The sequence below is a fragment of the Malurus melanocephalus genome, unplaced genomic scaffold (assembly GCF_030028575.1).
Source record: "Malurus melanocephalus ecotype Western Australia unplaced genomic scaffold, MMel_1.1 scaffold_203, whole genome shotgun sequence".
NCBI lineage: Eukaryota > Metazoa > Chordata > Aves > Passeriformes > Maluridae > Malurus > Malurus melanocephalus.
This window is the reverse complement of record NW_026623435.1, coordinates 23,348-48,644: the sequence shown is the minus strand read 5'-3', so window position 1 is coordinate 48,644 and position 25,297 is coordinate 23,348. Positions and strand designations below refer to the sequence as shown.

General features: G+C 44.1%; 1 protein-coding gene across 1 annotated transcript in view; it reads right to left on the bottom strand.

Annotated features, from left to right (window-relative positions):
- CAPN9 (calpain 9) overlaps nucleotides 1-23,724 on the bottom strand; it is a 46,448-nt gene extending 22,724 nt beyond the window's left edge. The window contains 19 exon segments of the mRNA XM_057373641.1: nucleotides 3,946-4,014; nucleotides 6,339-6,403; nucleotides 6,975-7,032; nucleotides 7,525-7,605; nucleotides 8,696-8,732; nucleotides 9,389-9,599; nucleotides 10,216-10,371; nucleotides 11,185-11,345; nucleotides 14,542-14,619; nucleotides 16,447-16,483; nucleotides 16,486-16,531; nucleotides 16,777-16,792; nucleotides 16,794-16,858; nucleotides 17,380-17,562; nucleotides 17,920-18,045; nucleotides 18,047-18,058; nucleotides 18,668-18,786; nucleotides 19,006-19,075; nucleotides 23,512-23,724. Of these exon segments, the coding sequence (XP_057229624.1) occupies nucleotides 3,946-4,014; nucleotides 6,339-6,403; nucleotides 6,975-7,032; nucleotides 7,525-7,605; nucleotides 8,696-8,732; nucleotides 9,389-9,599; nucleotides 10,216-10,371; nucleotides 11,185-11,345; nucleotides 14,542-14,619; nucleotides 16,447-16,483; nucleotides 16,486-16,531; nucleotides 16,777-16,792; nucleotides 16,794-16,858; nucleotides 17,380-17,562; nucleotides 17,920-18,045; nucleotides 18,047-18,058; nucleotides 18,668-18,786; nucleotides 19,006-19,075; nucleotides 23,512-23,724 (1,803 nt within the window).
- Between the last annotated feature and the right edge of the window lie 1,573 nt (nucleotides 23,725-25,297).

Genomic DNA, 25,297 nt, shown 5'->3' with positions numbered 1-25,297 from the left:
GCAAGATGGACGGCGTCAGATCCCTACAGAGGTCATCAATAAGATCACGTCAATGTCTCAACTGACCAGCAAAAAGGAGACACAGGCTTTCTTGGGTGCCATTGGCTTTTGGAGGATGCACATCCCCGAATACAGCCAGATCGTGAGCCCTSTCTACCTGGTGATCCGGAAGAAGAATGATTTCCACTGGGGCCCTGAACAGCAACAAGCCTTCGCCCAAATCAAGCAAGAAATCGCTCATGCAGTAGCTCTCGGCCCAGTCAGGACAGGACCAGAAGAGAAGAACGTGCTCTACTCTGCAGCTGGGAGCAATGGTCTGTCTTGGAGCCTTTGGCAGAAGGTGCCTGGTGAGACTTGAGGCTGGCCACTGGGATTCTGGAGCCGAAGCTACCGAGGGTCTGAGGCCAACTACACCCCAACAGAGAAGGAGATYTTGGCAGCCTATGAGGGAGTCCAAGCTGCTTCAGAAGTGATTGGGACTGAAGCCCAACTCTTCCTGGCACCCCGATTACCAGTGCTGGGGTGGATGTTCAAAGCAAAGGTCCCCTCTACCCACCACGCCACCTATGCTACGTGGAGCAAATGGATTGCTCTCATTACTCAGCGCGCCCGTATAGGAAAYCTGAATCGCCCTGGGATCCTGGAAATAATTACAAATTGGCCKGAAGGTGAAGACTTTGGTCTTGCTGATGAAGAGGAACAAGAACAAGTGACCCGGGCTGAGGAAGCTCCACTATACAACCAACTGCCAGCAGAGGATAAACGCTATGCTGTCTTCACTGACAGCTCCTGTCAGATTGTAGGGATGAACCGGAAGTGGAAAGCAGCCAAATGGAGCCCCACACGACAGGTTGCACAGGCCACAGAAGGAGAAGGTGGATCGAGTCAATTTGCCGAACTCAAAGCCATCCAGCTGGCCTTGGACATTGCTGAGAGGGAAAAGTGGCCAAAGCTCTACCTTTACACCAATTCATGGATGGTGGCCAATGCCCTGTGGGGATGGCTGGACAGACGGAAAAAGGCCAATTGGCTGCGTAGAGGAAAACCAGTCTGGGCTGCTGAAGAGTGGAAAGACATTGCTGCCCGGGTGCAGAAGTTACCCGTGAAAGTCCGCCATGTAGATGCCCATGTCCCCAAGAGCCGGGCTAATGAGGAGCACCGAAACAACGAGCAGGTAGATCGGGCTGCAAAGATAGAGGTGTCCCAGACTGACCTGGACTGGCAACACAAGGGTGAGTTATTCCTAGCTCAATGGGCCCATGGCGCCTCAGGCCACCAGGGCAGAGACTGAGGGGTGGATCTAACCATGGATAGTATCTCCCAGGTTATCCATAACTGTGAGACATGCGCTGCCATCAAGCAGGCCAAACGGGTGAAGCCCCTGTGGTATGGGGGAAGATGGGACAAGTACAAGTACGGAGAGGCCTGGCAGRTAGATTACATCACACTGCCCCCAGTCCCGTCATGGCGAGCACTATGTACTCGCAATGGTAGAAGCCACCAGTGGATGGTTAGAGACCTACCCTGTACCTCATGCCACTGCCCGTAGCACCATCCTGGGCCTTGAAACACAGGTCCTTTGGAGGCATTGTACCCCAGACAGAATTGAGTCTGACAACGGGACTCATTTCAAGAACAGCCTTATAAACACCTGGGCTAGGGAACATGGCATTGAGTGGGTGTACCATATCCCTTACCATGCACCTGCTGCTGGCAAAGTGGAACGGTGCAACTGACTCTTAAAAACCACTTTGAAGGCACCGGGCAGAGGTACTTTAAAAAACTGGGAACGACACCTAGCAAAGGCTACCTGGATGGTGAACACCAGAGGCTCTACCAACCAAGGAGGCCCTGCCCAATCTGAACCTCTGCATACAGTAGATGGAGACAGGGTCCCAGCAGTACATCTCAAAGCTCTGTTAGGAAAGAATGTCTGGATTAATTCTGCCTCGAGCAAAGACAAACCCATCCGTGGGGTTGCTTTTGCTCAGGGGCCAGGTTGTACATGGTGGATAATGCAGGAGGACGGAGAAACTCRTTGCGTTCCTCAGGGGGATTTGATTTTGGGTGAAAACCGCTTGTAATGTTGGGATGACTATTATTAATGTTTGCTGGATGTCACTACTTTGTATATATGTATATATGTATATATGTATATATATATGTGTGTTTTTAGAGTTAGAATGTATTCATTTGGGCATAAAAGCCAACGGATATGGAATAAGGGGTGGAATGTCTTGGGTTGATATTTGTGCCAATTCTGTTCTGTATTCCTTTTCTGTTGGCATGTACGCCCAAAAGGTGTTTGTACTTTTAAATGTAATGCGGAAGAAAGAGCAGGGGCTGCTGGGAAGGCAGTGCGGGCAGTTTAAAAAGCCGGCACTGCCACGCAGCTGGGGCTTTTGAGCTCGGCTCTCGCTCTGCTTCTCGCCGTGGGAGTCCTTTTTGTCACGGAGGGCAGCGTAGTTACAGTGTTGCAGTTTCAGCTGGCTCGGTTTTGTTAGCTTTGGCGGCTTTTCCTCGGACAGACCCCCTCTGCGTCTCCTGCGATTCTGCTCCCGGAGCAATCCGGCCAGGAGACGGGCCGCGCGGCTTCATCTCGTCCGGGATTCCGGAAGCAAACCGGGCTGGCAGCAGAAACACACCGAGCCCTCTGATCCGTCCACAGGGAAGAAAGGACTGTGGTACAGGTTTTTGGGTTTTCTTTTGCCACTGTTACGGGAATGGCCGTGTGGGTTTTTTTTTCTTTTCATTTCTTTTCCCGGGGACGGGAGTCGCCATTTTTGTCTGTGCCACGTGGGGAGCCGGAGGGGGCAGCTGTGCTCCTCGGCTTTTTGAATATCTAATGGTTGCTTTTTATCTGTGTCCTGTGATCTAACGGTTACTCTTTATCTGTGTCCTGTGGGCACTGTGTTTTGCTAATAAACTACCTTTTTTCTCTTCACTTTTTGCCCAGTATCTATTTCTTGTTGGTGGGAAAAAAATTATCAAATTTATTTTCATTTCAGAGGAAACGTTTCTCTGTAGCGTTTTTCTCTGAAAACATTGTCTCAAAACTGAGACAGCTAACTACACAAATACCTCATAGGGAGTTTCCAGCAGCTTAAAAACATGATATCCTTGCATAGCTTTCCCATAGGCTCAGAAGGATGGTTCACACAATTTCAGCAACTATTCTATCTGAGCACTACACCTGCATTCCTTCATCTCACCAAGCTGTAAAATGTCTACGTGACCCTTCTCAGCTTAGCCTGCCTTTCACAGTCCTTTGTTAAAAGAGAAGTGGCATTAATACCCAGAAAAAGGGTTGGCCATTTCTGATGGGCCAGACAAGCAGCAGAGCTGCATATTCTGAATGCTTTGCTGAAGCATGAATTCAGAAAAACCTATTAATGGCCATAAGGAAACAATTATAATGTCTTTTATTTGAATATTCAGTCTGTGATTGATTCTGCAAGCCTGCTTGTTCTTACTGCCATATAATGTGCCCGGGAAATGTGTTTAAAAATAGAATCAACGCTTTCCCAGACTTCAGTACAGTTGACTCCTGAGAGTCAGTAATGAAAATGCAATGACTTAGGAAATTCTTGTTTTCCACTAGTCATGAATCATCTTCTGTACAACAGCAGTAATGTAAACTCCTTAAATTTCATTTTGATTGGCTTGCTTATTGGTGTCCATTGCATTCTTTATTCCAAACGTAGTTGATTTACTTACAAAAATCTCTGTTATTTCCAGAAAACCATTATGGTTTAGCATCATGGAAAGCTAAGGATGTCTTTGACTATCCAAAACAAACCCCATGCTTTTAAAACATTTGTTTTGTGTTAAAATTAATGGCTTGAAGATACTCCTTTCTCCATTTTTGTCTGCACATACCAAATAAACTATTAAGGAAGTAGCTGATGAAATGCAGGGAAAATTACAATGAATAATGTCACCTACTATGCAGTTCTTCATTTTTTCCCAGAAAGCTTTGAACTCACTGAATTCCAGTTTCCCGTTGCCACTGGTCTGGTAATATGAACTAAGGAAAAGGACTTGTTTTATGAAACTTGTCAGAGTTGTTCCTTTAAGCAGAAAACATAAAATTGACTGGAAAGCCTATGTGCTGCTGAAACTGATGTTGGTATTTCTCACGAGGTATAGCTCCAGCACTCACAGTCATGACTGTGGCTGTGATGCTGGAGGAACATTACGTGATATAAAAACACAGCTGAGCAATTCAGGCTTCACATGAGGAAGAAAGACTTGTCTAAGACAGGAACAGTTTCGGGTGTAAATGGGATATAAATGATTCAGAGAATTAAATTACCTGATTAAAACAAATTGCTACTGTACCCAAAGGATTTAGTCAACCAATGTGTTATTCAGTATTTTGATCTAGAGACCAGGCTCTCTTGTAATAGCTCAACTGAAAATTAATGGGAGTAGTGGGATGAGACTGGAAAAATCTGGTCCTTGTCTGGTCTGAAATAAATGCCTGTATAGCAGTTCTAGGAGGCAACGATTCAATCTGCCTGGCCTTCCTTTTGCCTGAAGTGAGGGACTTATTTCACTGAGTTACTGACGCCCCTCAGTAAGCACAGCTTACTTCCAGCATGAAGTAATGTTCTGAAATGGTAAATAAGGGATGGTCCCATTCCCCTTCCCTTTTCCATCTTGCCAGGACAGAGTTCTTGATCAGATAGACACAGGCTCAGCGAGCATTCACAAATGTCAAAAACATGCCAGATGGGGTCTAGCTAATGCCTGCTGTTATTTGAGCACCTACTCTGCTGACAATATTGAGGGCACCCACAGATTCCAAGGGCATTCTCCCTTCTGCAAAGAATTTTTTCACCCAGCCAGGTTCTTCTTCCCAGGGTCATGTAGAACTCTGTCCCTGCTCCTCACCACCACATGGTGACTGTTGCCAGGGAAATTGGTAGCATGTGACTCAGAGGAGAATATGCCAGCATTGACTTGAGTTTGCATTTTTATGGTTTTGCTCCTCCATTGTGCTCCAAATAGCATGTCCAGTGTGGGATGGTTGTGTCTGCATTCCTTGTGCTTCCAAAGCAGAGGAAAATATGTCTCCCCATTTATTGAAAACTATGCAGAGATTTGCTTGGAAGAATTGCAAATCATGGAAACTATTTATTTGTATCCTAAATAGTAAACCTAGAACTGCTGCCATGCTCCAGGGTCAAGTGCAGGCCCTGGCTCTGTGCCAATACCRTGTAAGGATGGGACATGAACATGGACCAGCTCCCTACTGAGGTTTTGGTTTTTAAAGATGAAATTTAGGATTTGTCCTGTTGCTCGTTGCACGTGCAGGATGACTAATCCGCATTGAATTTTAATATTACAAAGCTAGCTTTAATAGGACACCATTTTACCTGTTTTGATTTTCTATTGGAAATATTTGAGAGGATTGGAGTAACAAAAGCAAAAGACAAGAATATCTCAGCTGAACAAGCAAGACATAAACGAAACATTAGATACTTGCCTTGGTAGGGCTGTTTTGTCTCATGCGTAACAAAACCGTTTATTGGGAAACCATGCTGGAAAAACAGCTCTATCTGAGGAGAAGCCACACTAAGCAAACTTGACAGGAACTAGAAAATCTGCACAGGACAAACATGGTAGGGAAGTACCAGGACTATTATTCATCTCACCTGATGTCTGAGCTGTCGTTTAGTGTCCTTTAGCTAGGTACATCCAGAACAATTAATCACACCATCCCTTTTGATGTCTATAAAGGAAGTCTAGAAAGCTAGCTTAGATGTAGATGCCTACACCACAAATGCCTAAATTTGGACAGACAACTCTTGCCCACATGTCTGTTTCCTGGAGTTCCAGGAAGCAGCTGAAAGACCAGATTTTCTGGTTTTTAAACTGATTATCAAAAAAACACAGAGCTTTGGTATCAGCAATTTACACCACTGCTGATCCTTAATTTCTGACCCATAACTTGCATGTACAACTCTGTCTGGTGAATTTAGCTCTCCAGACAGCAGGCTTTTATTGAGTTATGTCTCCTAGGTCTCTTCAAAATAAGCCACAGCTTGAAAAATGCAGTCCTATACAGAAATACCTTGAGATTTACTTCTAAAGGTGCTCAGCACTAATATATCTGCCTGTAAGTCCGCAACAGAAAACAGTTTGTCATGAAACTCCTAATCCTAAATTTCAAAAATAAAAATCAGGATAAACCAGTCATGTATGTTGTTTCCTTTGGGTTGTGTTCTGCCATGATGTCACCAAATCCATCTCTGACATCCACAACATATACTGTTATGGACAATCATATTTATTTTTCATTTAGCCTCACAAGCACTTATTTGAAAGGATACATCCATAAGAGAAATTATATTTTGGCATGAAATGAGACTTAAGTTCTTGAATTTTATGTTCTTTGCTGGAAAAGAACAATAATAGGAAAGAAATCATTGGGCAAAGCTGTCTTTTATAACCTGAAGGTAGAAAATAGGATTTGTGAACAGAGATAGCTGACTGTAAGTCGTCATTGTGAGAGTATCTATGCACTGGAAGATGAAGGCAGATCTCACTACAGAGAAGTCTCAATCCAGACAGAAGCTGCATTTACTGAAGACATGACTGGAAATACTGTTCTTGCTTTGTAAATCGGGAGATGAAGTTCAGAGTGACAGGTTTGCCTCTGTACAAAGGGCCTGTAGCAGGGTCATGAGCTACATCCAGGTCTTAAAACTCACAGCCCAGAGCCTGTCTCTCCACAGCAGAGTAGCAGTGCAACAGAGAGCCAGCTTCATTGAGCTGACATGGGTCATGCAGAAAGCAGGGCAAGCTTGTGGTTAGATCATGGATCAAATGCTTCCCTAGCTCTGCCCTGACTGGCTCAAGGACACCAGGTAGGGGCTGTAAGACAGCCTTTAATTTTATGTATATAAGTGAATTTAATGGCAGCTTTTATAAAGTTCTATACACCCTTAGAAGTTATCAGCACTTACATATTTTTAATACAGCGTTCAGAACATACGCAAGTTCTTCTGCAGATATCTCCATGTCCTGAAGAAAAAAAAAAGTGGAGCATCTGTTACTCGAATGTTTCTGTAATCAGACATACCAAAAACCTCAGAAAACACAAACATCATCCATCCATACTTTATTGCAACTCAGGAAATTAGAACTATACAAAACCCAGAAAAGGCTAAAAACTAAAGAGCTGGAGTGCTGCTCTGCGTAAGTCAGTCTGAAGGAGATTCCAAGAAGGTGCTGTTGATTCAAAGATAAAACAGCTGCAGCTGAATATTAAACCAGGTAGGCTCCCTCAGAGCTTGAGCTCTAGCTTTGGTCCACCTGCTTGCTCACCAGGGACGGCACCCTCATCCATCCAGCCATAAGGTATGGTGACATCTGCTGGCCAAACAACACACCACAACTAAACATACTCCCAAAATACGGGAGGTTTTGGGTTTTTTTCACCTAGTCCTGGGTTGGAGCAGAAGTGTTTTCCTTCTTTTCACATCTTGCTCTGATTCACAAGAGTTTTGCACTCACCTTTCCTGAAATCTGCTCAAACAGTGCCCGAAATTGCTTTTCTGCTTCAGTTTCTTCTTGGCTTGGGGTTGGGTGTAGAGGCTGCAACRTAAGTCCTTGTAAGAATTGTAAAACATGACACCTCTCCTTAAAATAGCCCCTCTGTGCACCAGGCACCGTTGTACATCTTAAAATCAGCGTACACATGCTCCTGAACTTTGCCAGATCTGAGGCTTCCTAGCCACCCATCCCCCCGAGGGGAGTCTCCCCCCGTCATTTCCTTCACCTGGGCGAGTGTGTAGTGTGCCATTGCCTTGGACAAAACCAAGAGCATCCATCCTGGAAAACACCTCTCCTTTCATCCCACCCTTCGCCATTCTGTTTCCCTGGCCTTTGAACAGCCGCAGCTCTATTGAGCTCTCTCCAGGCATCATCCTGGGACCTCTGGCCCTTCTGGAGAGCACCAGCCAGAGGTGGCTGCACTAATGCATATTATTCAGCACAGATTAATTTTGCTACAGAACACAGCCCTGAGATCCCAGAAATGAAGATGCCCTTGTTAGCTGGTCCCCAGAGAAGAGTGTTACTAAAGAGGGACAAATGAGATCTTGGCTTAGCTTGTTTCCATGGAAAGGCACACCACAATTAATGGCTTCTTTGCAGGGATACACTTAAACAGGAACTAACTCAGAACCAGCTGCAATTAGTGCTCAGCAGGCAGACTAAGCCATTCAAAAGCAAAAAGAATTCAATCACTTCAGTAGGCATGTGCATGTGCAAACATTCCCTCCCAAGCCCTGCGGATACTGAGAAGTAAAATAAAGATACTTGTATGTAAAATTAGTGTAGGTGTGTAGAAATTCTCTTGCTCATTTTTTCTCAATAAATAAAATATTAAAAGATGTGAACAGCCACGTGGCTCCCCAGTGCTGAGGGGTGGTGCTTTCACAGCATACGTGATGGCTGACACCCACCTCTAGTGCTGGCTGGATGCAGAGGCCTAACAATTATGACTTTTATTTGTTACAGCTTTTACCACATCCAGCAGAGCTTAGCGTTTCAGTGACATACACAAAGCTGGCAATTGTGTAACATTCCTAAAAATGTACGTGTTTTAGCCAAAGACAGTAAAAGCAACATGTGCTGGCTTCTGCAGAACTATTTTCTTGCTGTTTAAACTCTGTAGACTTACCTCAGGGAGATCAATGGCAACGTTTTCATCTAGATCTCTGGAGAAAACAAAACTTTACTTGGTATCTGAAGGTAGTCAACATCTGCTTGGGGTGGAAGCTTGCTTATTACATTTCCCCAGCTGAATGATAAAATGGTTTTTTTTTACTTAACAGGTTATGTTTAACTAAAATTCATCAAACAATCAGACTTTTGCACTGTTTTAAGTTTGGTCCTTAAAACAGACATTAGGCAGGACTCAGGAAGGACACAGCTGTGCATGTCGCCTGCTAAAGAATTCATCTCATTCTTTATTCATTACTCGTTGCGAACATATTTTTTCCTCAACAACCTTTTTTAACATAAAATTGTCCTTTGGACAAACTTTGGGAGAAAACCAACAGGAAGCAAACACTGCTGTATTCAGAGTCCCAAATAGTACCAGACAGCTAGCAATTCTTCCTGGTCAAGCTTCCAGCAGAATCACCATGACTCACCCTATTCCCCCACCTTCTCAACTCCTCTCAAAAAAAAATTCAGGTTTAGCAAAAATGGGCAAACGCAAAAAAAAAAAAAAAACAAACAATCAGAAGCTTGCCATGCCAGGACTTTGTTGTAGGGCTAGGTGCCTGGCAGCCGCACTCACTCCAGCAGCCAACAAACCCATGTGAAGGGGGGCACTGGGAGGAGGGCCCAAAGCTCACAGCTGACTTACTCAGTGATGGCCTTCTTCTCAGAGAAGATCCTCAGGCAGAAATCTGCCTCCTGGTGTGGCTCAAACGTGGTTGGAATACAAACATAATCACCAGGTGGCAGCTTGAATCGGAGGGATACTTCCCTTAAATTGATGTAGGATTTGCTTGTGGCCTTGGAGGGGTGGTACCTGAAAAAGTCTTTGCCCAAGTGTCCGTCTCTGCCGGGGCTCTAAGTAGGGGAAAAACAGCAGTGCTGCACTGGCTGGGGTTTGCTAAAGGCCACACTCACCCCTTTCCTAATCCCAGAGCAAATTCCACCCAGGCTGTGATCCTGACTGTCATTCCCTCACCTAAGTGCTTACAGTAGTTTAGCTCACACCTAATGGCAAAACCCCATTACCAGTGCCCTTTCCCAGGCAGAAGGCAATCTCAGAAGACTCTGGGACATTGTCTTCCTACTTAAGCACTCCCTGACACCACCATCCTAAGTTGGGTGTCACAGAGCAGTGACAACAGATTCGCCAACCTCAGCCTCACTTGGGGACCGACACCCCTGTGTGTGATGTGCTCCAAGACACTCCCAAGAAGCAACATTCCCTCTCTGTGAGCCAGGGAAGGGGTGACAGAATTATGGGGCTGAGGGGTCTGTCCTAGGAACCCATGGCCCTGTGGGGACTCCTGAATTCTCCTCTGAGAGGACTCCATCCTCCACRAGGCCTAATGTAACTGAGAAGATTATTTTAAGAGCAAGGGCCTTAAAAACACATGATGACCGGCAGGGATACAAACCCAGAGCAAGTTCCAAATGCCAATAGTGCAGCTCCTGTGCAGAAGCAGTGGAGTATCTCATAAATAGAGTAGCCAATGGTCAACATTTCAGCACCAAGCTTCTTGAGTTTGCGGTGTCCCTTCTGCATCAGTGCTGCTGTGATTGTGCAGTCATCTTGTCCATCGTCCTTCTCTGTCAACTATAGCTTGATTTATGGGTTTGTCCAGAAAGTCTCTGCCAATGTAAAGAACACCAGAGACTTTCTTGACTCAGAATAATAAACAACTGCTACTACTAGGAAAAAAAAAAAAAAAAAACCACCAAAAAAAACCAAACCAGAAAAGACAGTTAAGCTGAGGTTTCGCTCAAACTTAGTGTTTCCATTACTTGTCATACTTCTTTCCACCAAGCTTTGCAAAAAATAAGCCAAATCCCAAAGTCCTTCATGGAACTAGGTGTAGAAAAGATTTTAGGCCTGGTACCTTATTAAGTTACTGTGTTTTAAATAAAGCTGTCAGATGGGATTTTGTTAAAAGTACAGAGCTACAATGATCCCATAGTGCTGGTGCAAGTCCACAGTAACCCAGTTTGGATCCATGATACAGCTTCAGAGACACATAAGCATGTCGGCTGAGCTGGGCTTTTTGTCTCATTTTACACTTGCTGCTGCAATTTAATGGGTTTATATGAACCTAGTCCTGCTCCTGCAAATGTCATTAAGAGGTAAATTAGATCCAATGAACTTGAGAGCAGAAAAAATAACTCTTACCACAATATCTTAAGCGGGACCATATTGACATTTATCCCTTTGCTCATTGCTCACTTGCTCATTCAAAAAAGCCAATCACAGAATGGTTTTATCCGTAAAAAGTACAGCACTCTTAAAGTCCATGATCTGAGTTTCCTCTTCGGTCCCCTTGCCTGGTTCCTGTCAGCTGAACGGTCCTGCACCCAGTTCTGGCTACAGAGCTCCTCTCTGAAGAGCTATAGCTGAGTGGGTAAAGACTTCAGTGCCAGCTTCTCATTTTCAAACTCACATGTACTTACCTAGAAAATTTCTGCATCCTCCTGCAGTGGATCCCCGAACCCAAATTCCCTGGTGAAAGGTCACTTCCCATTTGTGGGCAGTGCTGTCTTCCAGGGCATCTGGAGTCAGGTTGCAGATCTCAACTTTGTCAAAATACACTTGGAAGTCTTCAAATTTCATCCTAAGTGAAAGACGTGGTAAGGAACAAGCAGTCATTCATTTCAGTGAAGGATGCGCAGCAGAAGTGTTTATTTTACCGAGTCCCAGGGCCAAATCACCAGCTCAAGCAGAGTAGTTTTGGTGAACACGTATACATGTCAGTGTACAGCTAGAGAGAAATTAGCTTTCATTCTCTGTGATGTAAAGCAAAAGCATCCTTTTTGTCTGCATCTCATTCTGACATCTCTTGCACCTTTCTTTTATTCAGTTACAATTGACTATAAGACAAAATGGAAGTGATATTGGCACAAAACCTACAGTGGAAAGATTTATTTCACCAACACTATCCTGGACTTAATGGCTGCATCTGTATTGCCCAATACCCAACCAAAGAGTTGCCAGGCATGACCAGGAGCTAGGTCTTCACACAGATCATCTGTGTGTTCACTGCCAGCCCCAATGATAGCACTACCGGGGACGCATGTAGTCAAGCCCCAGTATGATTACCTGCCTGCACCGCAATTAAATTAACATTTGGGTCTCTGCTAAGGTTCCTGGGCTCAAGATGTTCATCCTCCCCTCACTTATGGGTGCCTGGCACCTTGTCCCAGCAAAAACATACACCAAACGTGAGAGATAAAGCATGTTTGGACTTGAGAAATGTCTCCAACCTGCCCTTGAAGGTAGCATGGACACTGCTGCCTGCTTCTGTGCCCCACAGACTGTACTGCATATATTTTATGCCCAAGGTAGAGACACATACATGGCAATGAAAAGGAGGAAGCAAATGCCACAATTTTGAGGTAGTTTTGAGCTTCTAGGCTGGGCTGGTTGCAACTATCCTGCTCAGCATATGGAGAAGCAGACGCACCAGGAGATTTTACCTAGCAAGCACAAAGGCAAAAAATACCAACAGTCCCATTGGCCAAGGAGTCCAGTTATGGACTAAGCAAACAGCCAAGAGAAGGGACAGCCAGAGTCAGGTACCACTGGACATTGGGTGGAGTCCTGAGCAAAAGCAAACAGTGCACAGGAGCTCAGGGACAGCAGCCTGCATGGTGTGTACCACAAGGACAGAAGGTCCATGTGCTCTAAGGCTGAGGACAGGCTTTGTAGGCTGAACTTCTCTCTGTAAAAGAGCAGAAGTATTAGGCCTTTGTGAGGACAATTTGGCATTCAGATACGTTCTCTGCTCTGAATTGCTGTCTGCAACAGCCCCCTCTCTACTTGGATCATAGAAATAACACACAGAAATTGATCTCCTCCCTAACACAAGCTTCTATAGCTATTCCTTTACTCCTGTGGCTGATGCCTAAAAAAAAAATGGAGTAGCAGGAGAGCAAAAGCCCTCAAAGACACAAGTTTTTCTGTGGTAGTGGCAGATAGGACCTGGCTAGCCCCCACTGTGCCTCATCGAACAGAGCTAGTTTGATTTTTCTTCCTTGTAACAAATAGACGTCTGTAKTGGTATTAATTTACACTTGCTGTGGGCCATTTTACAACTTGGTTTTGGTGTGGAAAGAAACAGGAGGTCTTTCTTTGCTGAGCTCTGTCCTTTCTTGTCAGCTATTCCTGTATATTGCTAGCCCTAGGCACTGCTAATTCTCACTCTGATGCTCACTACACTAAAGCAGGGACAGAATAGCAAAATCTGTCTCTAAATGTCTTGGTTTCCTGGACACACTGGGCAGTTTTGGCCTCTTTGGAAATATGCTGCAGAGGAAGGGGTTGCACTTTACTGATTACATTTGACTTCTAAGAGGTAAAATACCTGTTCTGATTTCCCTAGAGATATTCTGGGTTGGTACTTATGAAGGGAAGACACTGACCGTCTGATTTTAGGAGAGAAGGGACTAGGTTGGGTGAGAAGCTGATTTCTTAGCCAACAGTAGGATATCCCTTTGCATCTATTAGAAGCCCCTGGACAAGACCAATCTGAGCTGCCAATACAAAGACAAAATATCTTTGGGGTAGTTCATGAAGTCAGAAGACCCTGAGCATGGTGCCATGCAGATTTTCTTCAGTTCTCACAAGTCCAAGTAACAAAAGGGACTAAAAAAAGGATTTTTTTCATTAATTTCACTGTTCATTTGATGCCTACTTGCACACTTTTACCTCCATCACATGTTCAGGCTTTAAGTTCTGCCCTGTATTGAGAGACTTTCTGGAGTCACTTGGCAAAGATGTACAGTCTTTGTCTCCTTTACACTCACTACATAAGCTCCAGCTGTAGCCAGGTCAATAACACACAAAAAACCCACCAAACTCAAAACCCAAACAAACACAAAAGAAGAAAGAAACTGGAAACGCCCTAATGTGTTTGCAATGTCAATAGCAAAATAACTCAAAATATACTATGTAAAAATACAGTAATGGAACAGCCACCAGACCTTCTTCTCACCAGTTATCAAAATTTTGGATAAATCATCTTGTTTGACTTAATGTCCTGCATTGTTTATCTCAAATAACTTTTCTGACCTGAAGTTGGTTTAACTTGCAGGCAAAATCTGGAATAGCTCCATTGCAAACCTTGTTAAATTTACCTCTGTTAAGAGCTGAGCATCTGGCCCTAGAAAATGTGACCAGACACATTGTCAGTAGTGCACAGCATGGTTGGTGGGGGGGATCATGTGCAAGTCAGCCATCTGCTCTGTCTCAGATCATAAATTCGGCATGAAGAACACTTTGCACTTCTAAAGCAATTTCCACCATTCTGGTTTCTTTTTTTCTTCCTGTTTCACTTAGTTTCATTTAATTATTTCATCTTTTCTTCAGATTTTCACAACGTTAACGCATATCTTGGAGTTCTTCTACTTTATGCAACTAGTAGTATTGCTTCTCAAGACTCCTTTCTCTTCCAGTGCATACCTAGCATCAACCCTGAAGGCATTTCACAGTTGATACGCTGCCATACAACGTTCCCTCCTGTATATCCTGTCTGTGTTCATGGSAAGGATCTCAAGGGTGTTACATTCCTGAGAGACACACAGTATTTGAAATATATCAATGCCATTAACTAAACTGATTTCAGAAGGCTTTTGTTATTGAAATAGATGTGGGCACACATGAAACACAGAAGAAGTGAGCATTCTACCTGCCCTCTCTTATGCAGAAACGGAGAATTTCCTCACACAGAGGCTCCTTCTTCGTTGCTTGTTTCAGCCACTTGCACCTTGATTTCTGATCAGAGTCACACACATAAAGAACCTGTGGCTTACCAGAACTCTCCATCATCCCGTGCTGCCCAAGACAGGTGTCTCTGCTCTGATCGGCTGACTGAGCACCACTCGGGAGAGCTACAGAAAAACAAAACCAAGTTTTACTATAGGTATGTGGCAATTAATTTTCCCTGGCTCAGAATGACTGGCTGGATATAACAGCAGGCTGTTATTCCACATGTGTTTTATCTGTGCAGCTTACACAAACAGAGATGTGTTTAAGAGGCTTCCTGCTCCTGCTGACACTCACGGTCACAGACACCCAGTTAATGTAGTTGAAAGTTGCACCAGGTCAAAGATCCCAGAGTTGCTCCAGACTGGTCTTAACGTGAGTTGCTGAAGTTGGGACTGCACTCAGGTTGGTTTAACAGGGCTGTTGGCAAACATCAGGATGTTGGTAAGTCAACCCTCTCCCTACATTTGTATTCCATCTGAAGCACCATCTTCTCTTTCAGGCTTGTTGCTAATTTAGGGCCAGATGTTTTTTCAAAATTGAGTCAATGGAAACTGAATAGACAGATTCCCCTGCACAGAGATTTGATGGAGTAACAGGGACCCCAGGTAAAGTCTTTGCCTCCTTTTCACTCACCCCTTCAATCCCAGCTGTGGCATATCAAAACCAAATAAAAATCCGAAAAACTCCAGAAAACCTGGAAGTGCCCTACCACATTTCCAATTTGACATAATAAAAATTCCAGAAAACCTGGAAGTGCCCTACCACATTTCCAATTTGACATAATAAACTTATGGAATAGCAGGCACCTTGTGTTGAGGTTTTTAATTCCAGCATCCACTGCAAGGATGACCTGCAAGGCCCTTTACATCCTGAGCTCCAGAAAGGCTCCCAAGTGCAGAGTCAGATCTCTGCTTTGCAAAGACAGCCTTTTCAATTAACAGCACAAACTGTCAGACACCTGTCCTGATCATCATCTCTGTTTTTCAGATTTAAGCACTCATTATGCATGTCAATCATCCATACTTTTCTTCAAGTTAACAAAGGATCTAAGCTGAAATCGACACATTTATTTCTGAGTCATGCTAAGGACATTTAAAGTATTCCTGTAGATGATTACATATTTCAGCAATTTAAAGGGCCAGGCAGGTTAGGGTTCCTCTCCTCAGCATCTGTGTGAATAAAAAAGAAAACCTCAATAGAAAAAAGTGAAACAAAACTGAAACCATCCACATGTGCAAAAAATATATTAGAAAGTGTATCTTGGAGAGGAATATAGTGTTAGTTTTTTACTATACATTTTTAAAATTTTGATTTGTTTGCACTTCACTCTTTTTGCCTTTGGTAGTAAACCCAGATTGGTTTTCAGACCAATCCTGCTGTGTTTTTGGGTCCTTCCGCAACTTTGGCAGGTGCCATATGGAGTATGGTCATGTATTATTATTAATAATTTTCATTTTCATGGTCATGTATTATTATTAATAGATTATTCCTGATGTGTTTAGAAACCCCAAATAATAAACATAGAGAGACACTAGTTGTTTAGAGGGAGTAATACTGTATTGGCTTCAGTGTATCAGTAGTAGGACAAAGTATGGATGTTGTGTTACAAGCACTACAGCAACAGGCTCACAAAAATTTAGCAAAATAAAGTCACTCTTAATGTGTGATTTTTACAATTTGGAGTGTATTAAAATTAACTTATTTATAATAAAACATTATTTTCGCTAATGCTAGGTTTTTGGGGCTCAATAACCTTGACAGTTTCCCCACACTGCGCTACTTTGAACATGCTGAGGGAGAGATGTTGTATGGCAGTAATACTGTTAGGCATGTGCAAAGTCTTGGTTTCTTTTTCCTGTGGAGTGGCTGGGACTGCAGGAAGCTAGCTGTGCAGCAGAAGCTGGGATTTGGCCTTTGTGAGGCCAGTGTGGACAGGACAGGGCACCCACTTGTCACTCCAAGGGCCGTTCAACTCCACCTGTCCCCGGGGTTCCTTATCCTTATGAGCTGCACTTGCTGGCCTTTATAGCTCACCTGGGGGAGAACAAATAGGGAAAATATCAACCATCATGATCTTGGGAGAAAAGCTTCTACAGTGTGCAGAGCCTTGATGTTAACATCTATGCAAAAGGTGCAGACTGCCATAGGAGATGTGGGAGGGAAAGGTGGATGTGAATTTGGAAAACTTCCCCGGTATAACTTCCTCTGTCACCTGAGACTGAGGGGCCACTCCCTTTCTTTTCCCCAGGTCCCCTCCTGTCCCAAACTACTGAACGTACCTCCTCAATGCCAGTCAGAGTAAGCATGGCCCTTTACAAGGCCAGAGGGGGTTCTGGCTTCTGACTCGGCAGCACTGGTGGTCTGGAATAGGGGAAAGAAATGGGAATGAATCTCTCTTCAGAGTGAGATCATAAATGGTGCTTCCCTTCCAAGCAGCCAGCTAACCACTGGCTAATCTGTACTACAAACAGGGAACTTGCTCAGATGGTAATGGTGCAATGGTACCCTTTTAGGAAGCAATATAGGAGTTTTTAAGCATTGTTCAGTCAGAGTAAAAATGAGGTGGCTCCAGGGTGGAATTCCTCCTCTGCCCCTGTGATTTTGTTTCAGCAGCATCTACATTTCTGGGATCCCAATCTTAACTCTCAGACTGAGATCAGGTATTGATATGGTCTCATTCTTTGTAAAATGGCTTTGATGGACAGAGATGGTGATGAAGGGTCCATCAGCCAGCTGAGTATCACACTGGCTGCTTCAATAAAAATTCAACTACTCTTTGCAAGCAGCAAAGTTTCATCAGGTGAGAAAGTGAAACACAAACTAGAAAACATTGAACCCCAAAGTTGAGGACACTGAGAATTGAGACCCGATTTCTTACTTACATCAATAGAGCAGCCCACCACTGAGCTTCTTTTCAGGGCTTTTTCTAGGATTTCATAGAAATTGTCAGGAGCCGCCTTAACATCATACATTTCTCCTATACTCCCAGTGAAATCCTCCATGGCCTCTATTGTAGTGCCACCCTTCAGAGACTCGTAGCTGCCATTCAACCTACAAAACACATGCTGACTGTGRGAATTGCTTTCAAGATATCCATGTTTGAGAGCTTTCTCGCATATATGTAGAATTGCAGCAGTGACACTGAAGTCAAAATAAGCACCCCAGAGTGTACCCAAGCAGGAGTATGGGGGCATTCTGCTTTCCTTTTTTATGTGTATTTTTAATTAATCCATTTCTCCATGTCCTTAAAGCCTGGGGCTTTTCTTTCTTTAGTGCCAGTTGTCAGGTTGGCAAGGGCAGCAGCAAATGCTAGAAGTTGCACATTGGAATTGTGAATAACATGTGTACAAATTGTGAATAACATGTGTACAAATTGTGAATAATGTATGTACAAGTGACAAATTATGTATGTGCAGAGGGACTTTCTTGGCATAGGCCTTCTCTAGTAAAGCACTCCAAAATTCATTGAGTTCAGCTGAGCACAAGAAAACCAGCCGGCCCTTGAAGGTGGGTAATCGGTCACCAATCACGACACCCAGCCATGCGTTTGTGCTGCCAAAACTGTTTAGAAAGGATGGGGCATGAGTTTGCTGGCAGCATGGCATTTCCTGAGTATAGGATTCTGGTGTCCCAATGTTCCTAATTGTAAGCTGGTGACAATCGTAAGCTTGATTAGAAGACATGTCAATCATCTGCTCCTGCTCTACTGTGCAAGACTGCTCTGTGGGAAGGTTAATCTATCTCAAGAAACAGTAAGACTAAATGTGCAGACCCAAACTGTAGCTCGTTGTCTGGATAATGTCACTCAATGTATTCACCACATGATTCAAGGCTCCTCTAAGATACACACATATTACAGATCCCAGTTCAATCCCTTCACAGACTTATATCCTAAGTGAGGTTTTTCCCGTGCCCAGGAAAACGTGAAATGATTTCTAAAGGCATGTATCTGTTCACAGAACAGGAGTGGCTGTGTTTGTGCCTTGTATGAGGCTGAAGTAGCCATTTGGTTGTTTCTCAAAACATGAAAAACTGTGTAAACCCAGCAATCTGTATTTTTTTCAGTGTCTCCTCTGCAGTATCTGGCAACCTCAATGCAAAACAGACCTCATTGCAAAATGAAATGTAATGACAGAGATGTGTTCATGCTGTGCCAGATGTTCACCTTACCTGGAAGTGAAATATTCCAGCATAATCTGGCCCAAAATTTTGATCCAATGGCACCACTCTTGCTAGTGTTTTTTCATTCAGTGTGAGAGAAGCTATGGCTGCTAATAGCCAGCAGTCACCTGTGGATTTAGAGTGGGAAAAAAACCCCTAACTTTCTTCCCTTCAAGTTGAGGAGAAGGGGTCAGAGAAGATGTTATGACAGTTAGCTGCCACCTCCCCTGAAATCCAAAAGACAGTCCACATGTGCCCAGAAAGGGTGTCCCTGACTGTCCAGGGCAGTCGGTCTTCAGCCTGGAGGTGTAGACAGAAGACACCCCTGGGCTCACAGTACCCCTCACCAAGATCCCCTTGGCAAATGTCAGTTCTGGCAGTTCCTCCAAGGATAAACTTGGGGTCTTTGACAATGTCCTGCAACAGTGAGATAGAAAAATTACTTAGAATGCGCCAGGAAAATATCATCATCACTCTAAACCAGACTTGCACCAGTGCTGACAAAACCTGTGTGCCACATGAGCTATATTATCCTGCAGCAGTGTAGCCACCACAAAGAATGAGATGGGGAGTCCTTGCTAATTAATTACAGTGTAAAGCAATTAAAGAGTCAACCATCCTCATTTTTTCATAATTAGCTGGCTGCTAATGAAAGGCTGGCATTCTTTATTCATCTGTAGGCAATTGTTATAATATCATCGCACAAATTCATCCAGAAGATTGACCAGGCTACAGCTCTGGTTAACAGGGCTTTTTGTTTGCTTGCTTTCCTCCATTGGCAGGAAAAAAATAAAAATGGCAATTTACTTTTAACTGGACTATTAAGCCTTTTATTTACTTGGATGTAATACCTGAAACATACAGAGTCGGACCACCATGAGACAATTTCCTCCTCAAATAAGCTAACAACAGACTTCAGCCTTGCTAATTTTTAGGAGGAGCTGATACTACCCACCCTTGTGTGCTCAGAGCTCAGAGGGACTGGAGCTCATGGTGACATAAAAGCAATTCGCCCACATTCATTTTACTGTTTTAGTTCAATTACTAGCACCACAGCTGAACAGAAAAATTGCAGTGATAAACCAATAAATGTGGCAGGAACTTCTCTACATTTTCCCATGAACTGTGTATTGAATGTAATGGATTGAACTGAATAGAAGAGAGAAGATGAGAATATCTAGTATATTACTGCAGGAGTATGCCTGTAGTTAATCAGACTGCTGTGGCATGAAGCAGATCCTTCTGCCCAAATGGCAAATGAAACAAGTTAATGATGGGGGGAATAGAAGAACATATTCAGTCATTTAATCACTGCATTTGTCTAAATGAAATCGAACTGTTTTCAGTTCATCTCACTGCATTTTCTCAGACCATAGGGCAGAATATTGATAGTTTTTTTGGCTTCCCGCACATATTGCTGAAGCATCTGCTGCTGGCCCCTGCTGGAGCCAGGGCACTCCCCTCAGTGAGCCAGCACTGCTCCTGCTGCGCTTACCCTGCAGAGGCAACAATCAAGAGAAAACTGGTTTGCATATTTTTTGCTTGCCTTTGCTGGGGAGGAGGTGCTGGCCAGGTTGTGTTGCAGACACAGGTGCTCTTGGGAGGAGGAAGCAGAACCATGTCCCCAGAGTGTGGAGCAAAGGGAAATCAAACAGTAGCTCCTCCTTACCTGGCCTGCCTGCTTGTTAAATACATTGAGTTGTGTTGGGGCTGGGCATGAACAATAAAACCACAGCTCGTTGCCTTCAGACACTGAGACAGCAATGGCTGATAAAGTAGCTGATCTTCAACTACACACTCTGTTTTAACACCATCACTCCTAGGAGACATAATTCTCATTGCATGTAATGCATTTAGAGCTGTTACCAAGAAACCCCGTGTGTTAGAAAGGGACAAGATAAAAAAACCTTACCACTGACATGGGTTCTGAACATTGGATTCATAACTCATTGTTCATTACACATCTCTGCAACTGACATATGGAAAAATGTTTTCAACCTCCTATACCTGAAGCAAAGGAGCAAAACAAAAAAAAGGAATTGTTGGGATGTTGACTGGACTTGTACCACATTGTTTACTACAGAAAAGAAAACACACTGTACAGGTTTTGAGTGGGTGTTGCAAAAATAATTTTCATTTTAAAAGGAGTTTCAGATGGTGTAATAATGTATCAGGACTTTCAGTATGTTAAAGGACAAAACCCAGCATTCACACCCAGCATGCAGTAAATCAAGGATTCACCTGTACAAGGATATTGCCTAGCAGTAGGAACGTGCAGTCTACAGAGAGATGAAACACAGTGACCCATGACTCTCCCGATTCTTCATTAAAGCTGTGTTTCTTTAAACGCAAAAGAAAACAAATTGCACCCCTGTGCCTGTCTCACACTGGTAGAGGGGGTGCACAGAGACCTAACACAGGTTGGGGGTGAGGCTGTCCAGGTGGTTTCTGTGATTACATTTTTTTTGCCTGCTCCCAACCTGTCATACTGGTTGCCTGTGGCTGTTCATATCAGGAATATTTCTCACTTCCTCCTGTAGACCACTGAATCATTTGACAATGTAAAACCTGTTCGTCTTTTTTTGTGTTGTTTTTTTCCTCATTTTTCAATTTATATGTCTAAACTTCCCAAACACTGAGCTGTTGAATTTATCCCAGCAGCTGAATTTGCATATTTTTAGGAAGCAAGAAGCAAAGAAGGAAAGGGAAGAGAAAGGGGGAAATAAAATGAGAGAAGAGTCTTCTGTTCTTCAAATTGTTCTAAAATTTTGATAAAAGACAGTTTCAAAGGTTTAATTTGTAATTAAAAAGGATTGCTAAATCTGAATCTTGGAGAACTTCAGTTACTAGAAAGCCAGGCAGATCTGTGTAGCTCACTGATTGCAGGGGGAGATTTACAGATTAGTGCTATTTGAAGGTCTTGATCATGCTGCTACAAACATGCATATATGCAGATGTATGTCTGTCAGAGTAATGAGAAAGCCTTCTTTACTCTCATTTCTAAAGATTAAACTCTAACAGATTGTAAATTAGAAGATTTTCATTATTTGTCCCTGCAATTACCTGTCTGTATTGTGCTACACTTCATCCAGTCTACTGTAAAATGCTGGTGGGAGAGGCAGTAAAAACCAGCCACCATGAAAAGCAGTTTGAGTGCAGACAACCTCCTCAGAGGCCGTGTTTTTGTGCTCACCCTCTCCAGCACCACAGCTTTGTCAGGTGAGCTGTGGCAACTCACCTGGCACATACTCCAGGCCCAGGTTCACCTTGAAAAGTAAAATGTGTTAAATTTAAATTGTTAGAGCGTCTCTATTGTGCTGCTGCTCCTGATGGATGACAGAGATGAAACTGATTCAGCTTAAATGCTGAGGAGCCAGAGCAGAGCAGAGCAGAACTAATACTCTGTCCTTACACATCCTCTCAGCCTCCCCCTACTTCTCACTGTGCAGCTCACAAAAGTGCATGGGGGGAATTGGAGTGTAAAGGCAGATGCCATTTGAGGTAATTTACTCATCCTGGAAATGTTTCCAGTTCAGCATGCAAAGACCCTGAAGAAGACAGACCATTCTCCACTGCCCCTGTGTACCATACACACAAGCTCTCAGCCACTCCTGGTCACATTTCACACCAAATTTTAATTATTGTGAAGCCTTAAAAAGACAAGCTAGCTAACAGCTGGTCAAAGGAAAACCGTTCTTTATGATTAAGTGTCACAGGCACTTGCATTTTTGATGCCCCACAGAACTCTAGAGTCACCACACCCGAAGCATCTCAGCCTTGCAGCCCTCTACTGTGCTAGGGGGCAGCCCCACAGGCCACCTGACTTTTGGAGCACAGGTAGGCAGCAGTGCCTGTGGGGGCTGCACTTACCAAGTGTAGGGGTCTCCAATTTTTTTTCATAACTGAAACTTGTCCAGGACTAACAGCTTTAATTCTGCTCTGTAGCAGCACTATGTTAACTACAAGATGCTAAGACACTGAATGCCTATCACTGTGGATTAAGATAATTTGAACCCTTCTTTAAGCTTATTTTGTTCTTTTTCTCCCTTGGTATCAGTATTAGCAAAGAAAAGTTTTCTACCAAGAAAGAAGCGTTCAGGGGAAAAAAAAAAGGGAATAAACATCAGTCATTAGCAAAGAAATGAAACGTTGCCACAAATTTTCTGTGGTTGCTAGTTACAGAGTGAAGTGGGGGAGAAGGAACCTGTAGTGATGCTGGGTTTGTGATCTGACAGCATGTGACTAGTGCTGCTTCAGGATCTCACTGTGTTATTAATGACTGTTACTCAAGATGCATTAAGAGATACTCACTGAGCCCTTGGCTACTGCTGAATGGCTCAGTAACCAAGGCATGCATTTGTAACCGCTCTGAGTTATCCTGATGGAAGTAAGCAAGTAAGTATAGGACTCTTACACTCTAAAAGTTAAAAGGTTTGAATATTTTAAGTTTAATCTGAATTACGAATTTCCTATATTAACAACACTCAATTTTACGAAGTTAGAGCATTATCATAATGTATTTGCCCTTAATTTCTTGCATGCCCTCTTATTTTTATCTTTTGTTGGGTAATAATGTAAGAGAAAAGCTGATTATGAGGTCTTCATACATGCACATAAATACACCTGGATAAGTGTGTCTGTACAATGAGCTACACCTGAAACATGGGCTGAAGCCTTCCAGCTGTCTCATTCTGCAGCTTGAGCTCTTTGTTAGCAGCATCCCAATTCTGTGCCACTGCTTCTGAAGTGGGAAGGGTTTACCCCCGCATTTCACATCTCCCTGATAACTCCTGAAGCACAGCAGTGCCTGACTTTTGGCAGGATGGGAGGAACTAACACAACAGCATACTCACCCCAGGCCCCTTCCAGACGAAGGGAATGGGTGGGTTTTCACTGAAGAAGAGAGAGGAGTTGCAGGCGGGGAAGTTGGAGTCCTCAAAGAGGACGCCACTGTGCAGGCACTCCTGCTTCAGCTCCTCGTAGGCCTTCCCCGAGCTGTGGGTGCCACGGGCAGCCCCGGGATGCGCCGGCGGCCGCGGCTTCGAGTCCCAGTACAGGTAGGGCATGACTGCCTCCCGTCTGCCAGAGAGAGCCCAGACAGATAGGGCTTAGCTGGTGGTGGGGACAAAATGAGGGGGAGAACAGGAGGGAAAAGAGTGGGGAGCAAAAATACCTCACGTGCCTTGTGAAGGAAAAGGGGATGGAAAGGACTGTGTGGTGAGACAAACACCCTGAAAGCAAACAGGGAGGGAAGGCGACCGGTCCCCAACATCCTGGAGAGGAGCGGGAGCGGCCAGGAGCTGCCCTGTCCTCCTGGGTGCCCGCCGGGCAGGGAGGAGCCTGCACGGCCCTGGCACCGCTTCCACCTAGCACGGGCCAACGATGACTTCGAGGTATCGACTGAGCCTTGAAAGAGGAACCAGAGCCCACAGCGGGTGTCAACTTCACTGTGAGCCTGCTGGTTATCACCGGCAGGAGAGCAGCCTGGCCTGACCTGCAGCAGGGCTGCCTTGGTAGGCAGGTGTTGTCCCCGTTGGATGTCATATGGGAGGGACAGTAGGGCCAAGAGATGGCCGTGGCTGCTCTGCTGGCAGGGGTCTGGGTGCAGGGCAAGGGCTGGGCGGGCAAAGCTAGTAGGGAGGACTCAGAGCAGGACACATCCTGGGCATACACAGGAAAAGTGTTAGAAAATGTTACCCTGAGGAGGGATTCTAATGGGCCACACACTGAAGGAGCTCTATGTGCATTGTAACATGTGATTTTAAAATACATACTTGTGACAGATTTCCAGGTTTCATGACCTTATTCATCTGTCCAGTGGTGAAGGCTCTGAAGTACAACTCTTATGAGGATGTGAAAAACGAGGTTAACTCTCCTGTTAAAATTAAAACGGTTTTAATAAATGACATAAAAGCAAAAGGATATGACACCAGGTGTTTGGTGATCTGCCAGAGGCACGCCTGCTATTGACAGGAGACATCTTTAAATACATTTTGTATTGCATCAGACTGATGCTTATTCATAGGCATTTATGCATATCCAAACTTTTCCAGGAACTGTTTAACATGGATCTGCCTTTCTAGAGCATGAGCAGTGATGATGTTTATGCCCCTGGGGTGGTGTGTGTGTGACCCCTATTCTGCAATTTCAGCAGATGGTCCTTGTTGATGGAGTAGTGTCTGTAGCAGGGGCCCCTAATGGGTCACGACACCCCTGGCCTGCCCATTGGCAAGATATGGTTGTCTGAAGGTTGGGGGATCCCATCAGCTAGGTTTCTTTGGGTGTTCCACAAGCTCTCTTGACTAGAGACTTTTCACTACACATCCCAAAGCCTCTGTTCCTTCCACCCCCACCCTTTTGCTGTCAGAATCTGTGCTGGCCTGGCAGCTGGTAGTCCTGGGGCGATGGCCACCCCACCCGAAGGTGCTAAGCATCGTGATCTCTTTGTGAATGTAATGTTTGTGTAATGCTTCTTATCTTTAAGGACCACTGCCGCCAGGGCCTCATGCAGGGGTTTTGGTGACTTTCTTTGCAGCTTTTGTATAGTTTTGATATAATATGAAAAATATCTTTTATGGAAATGTTTAAGTCACAATCCATAACACTTCAGTTTAACCACAAGCATTCTATAACTATATC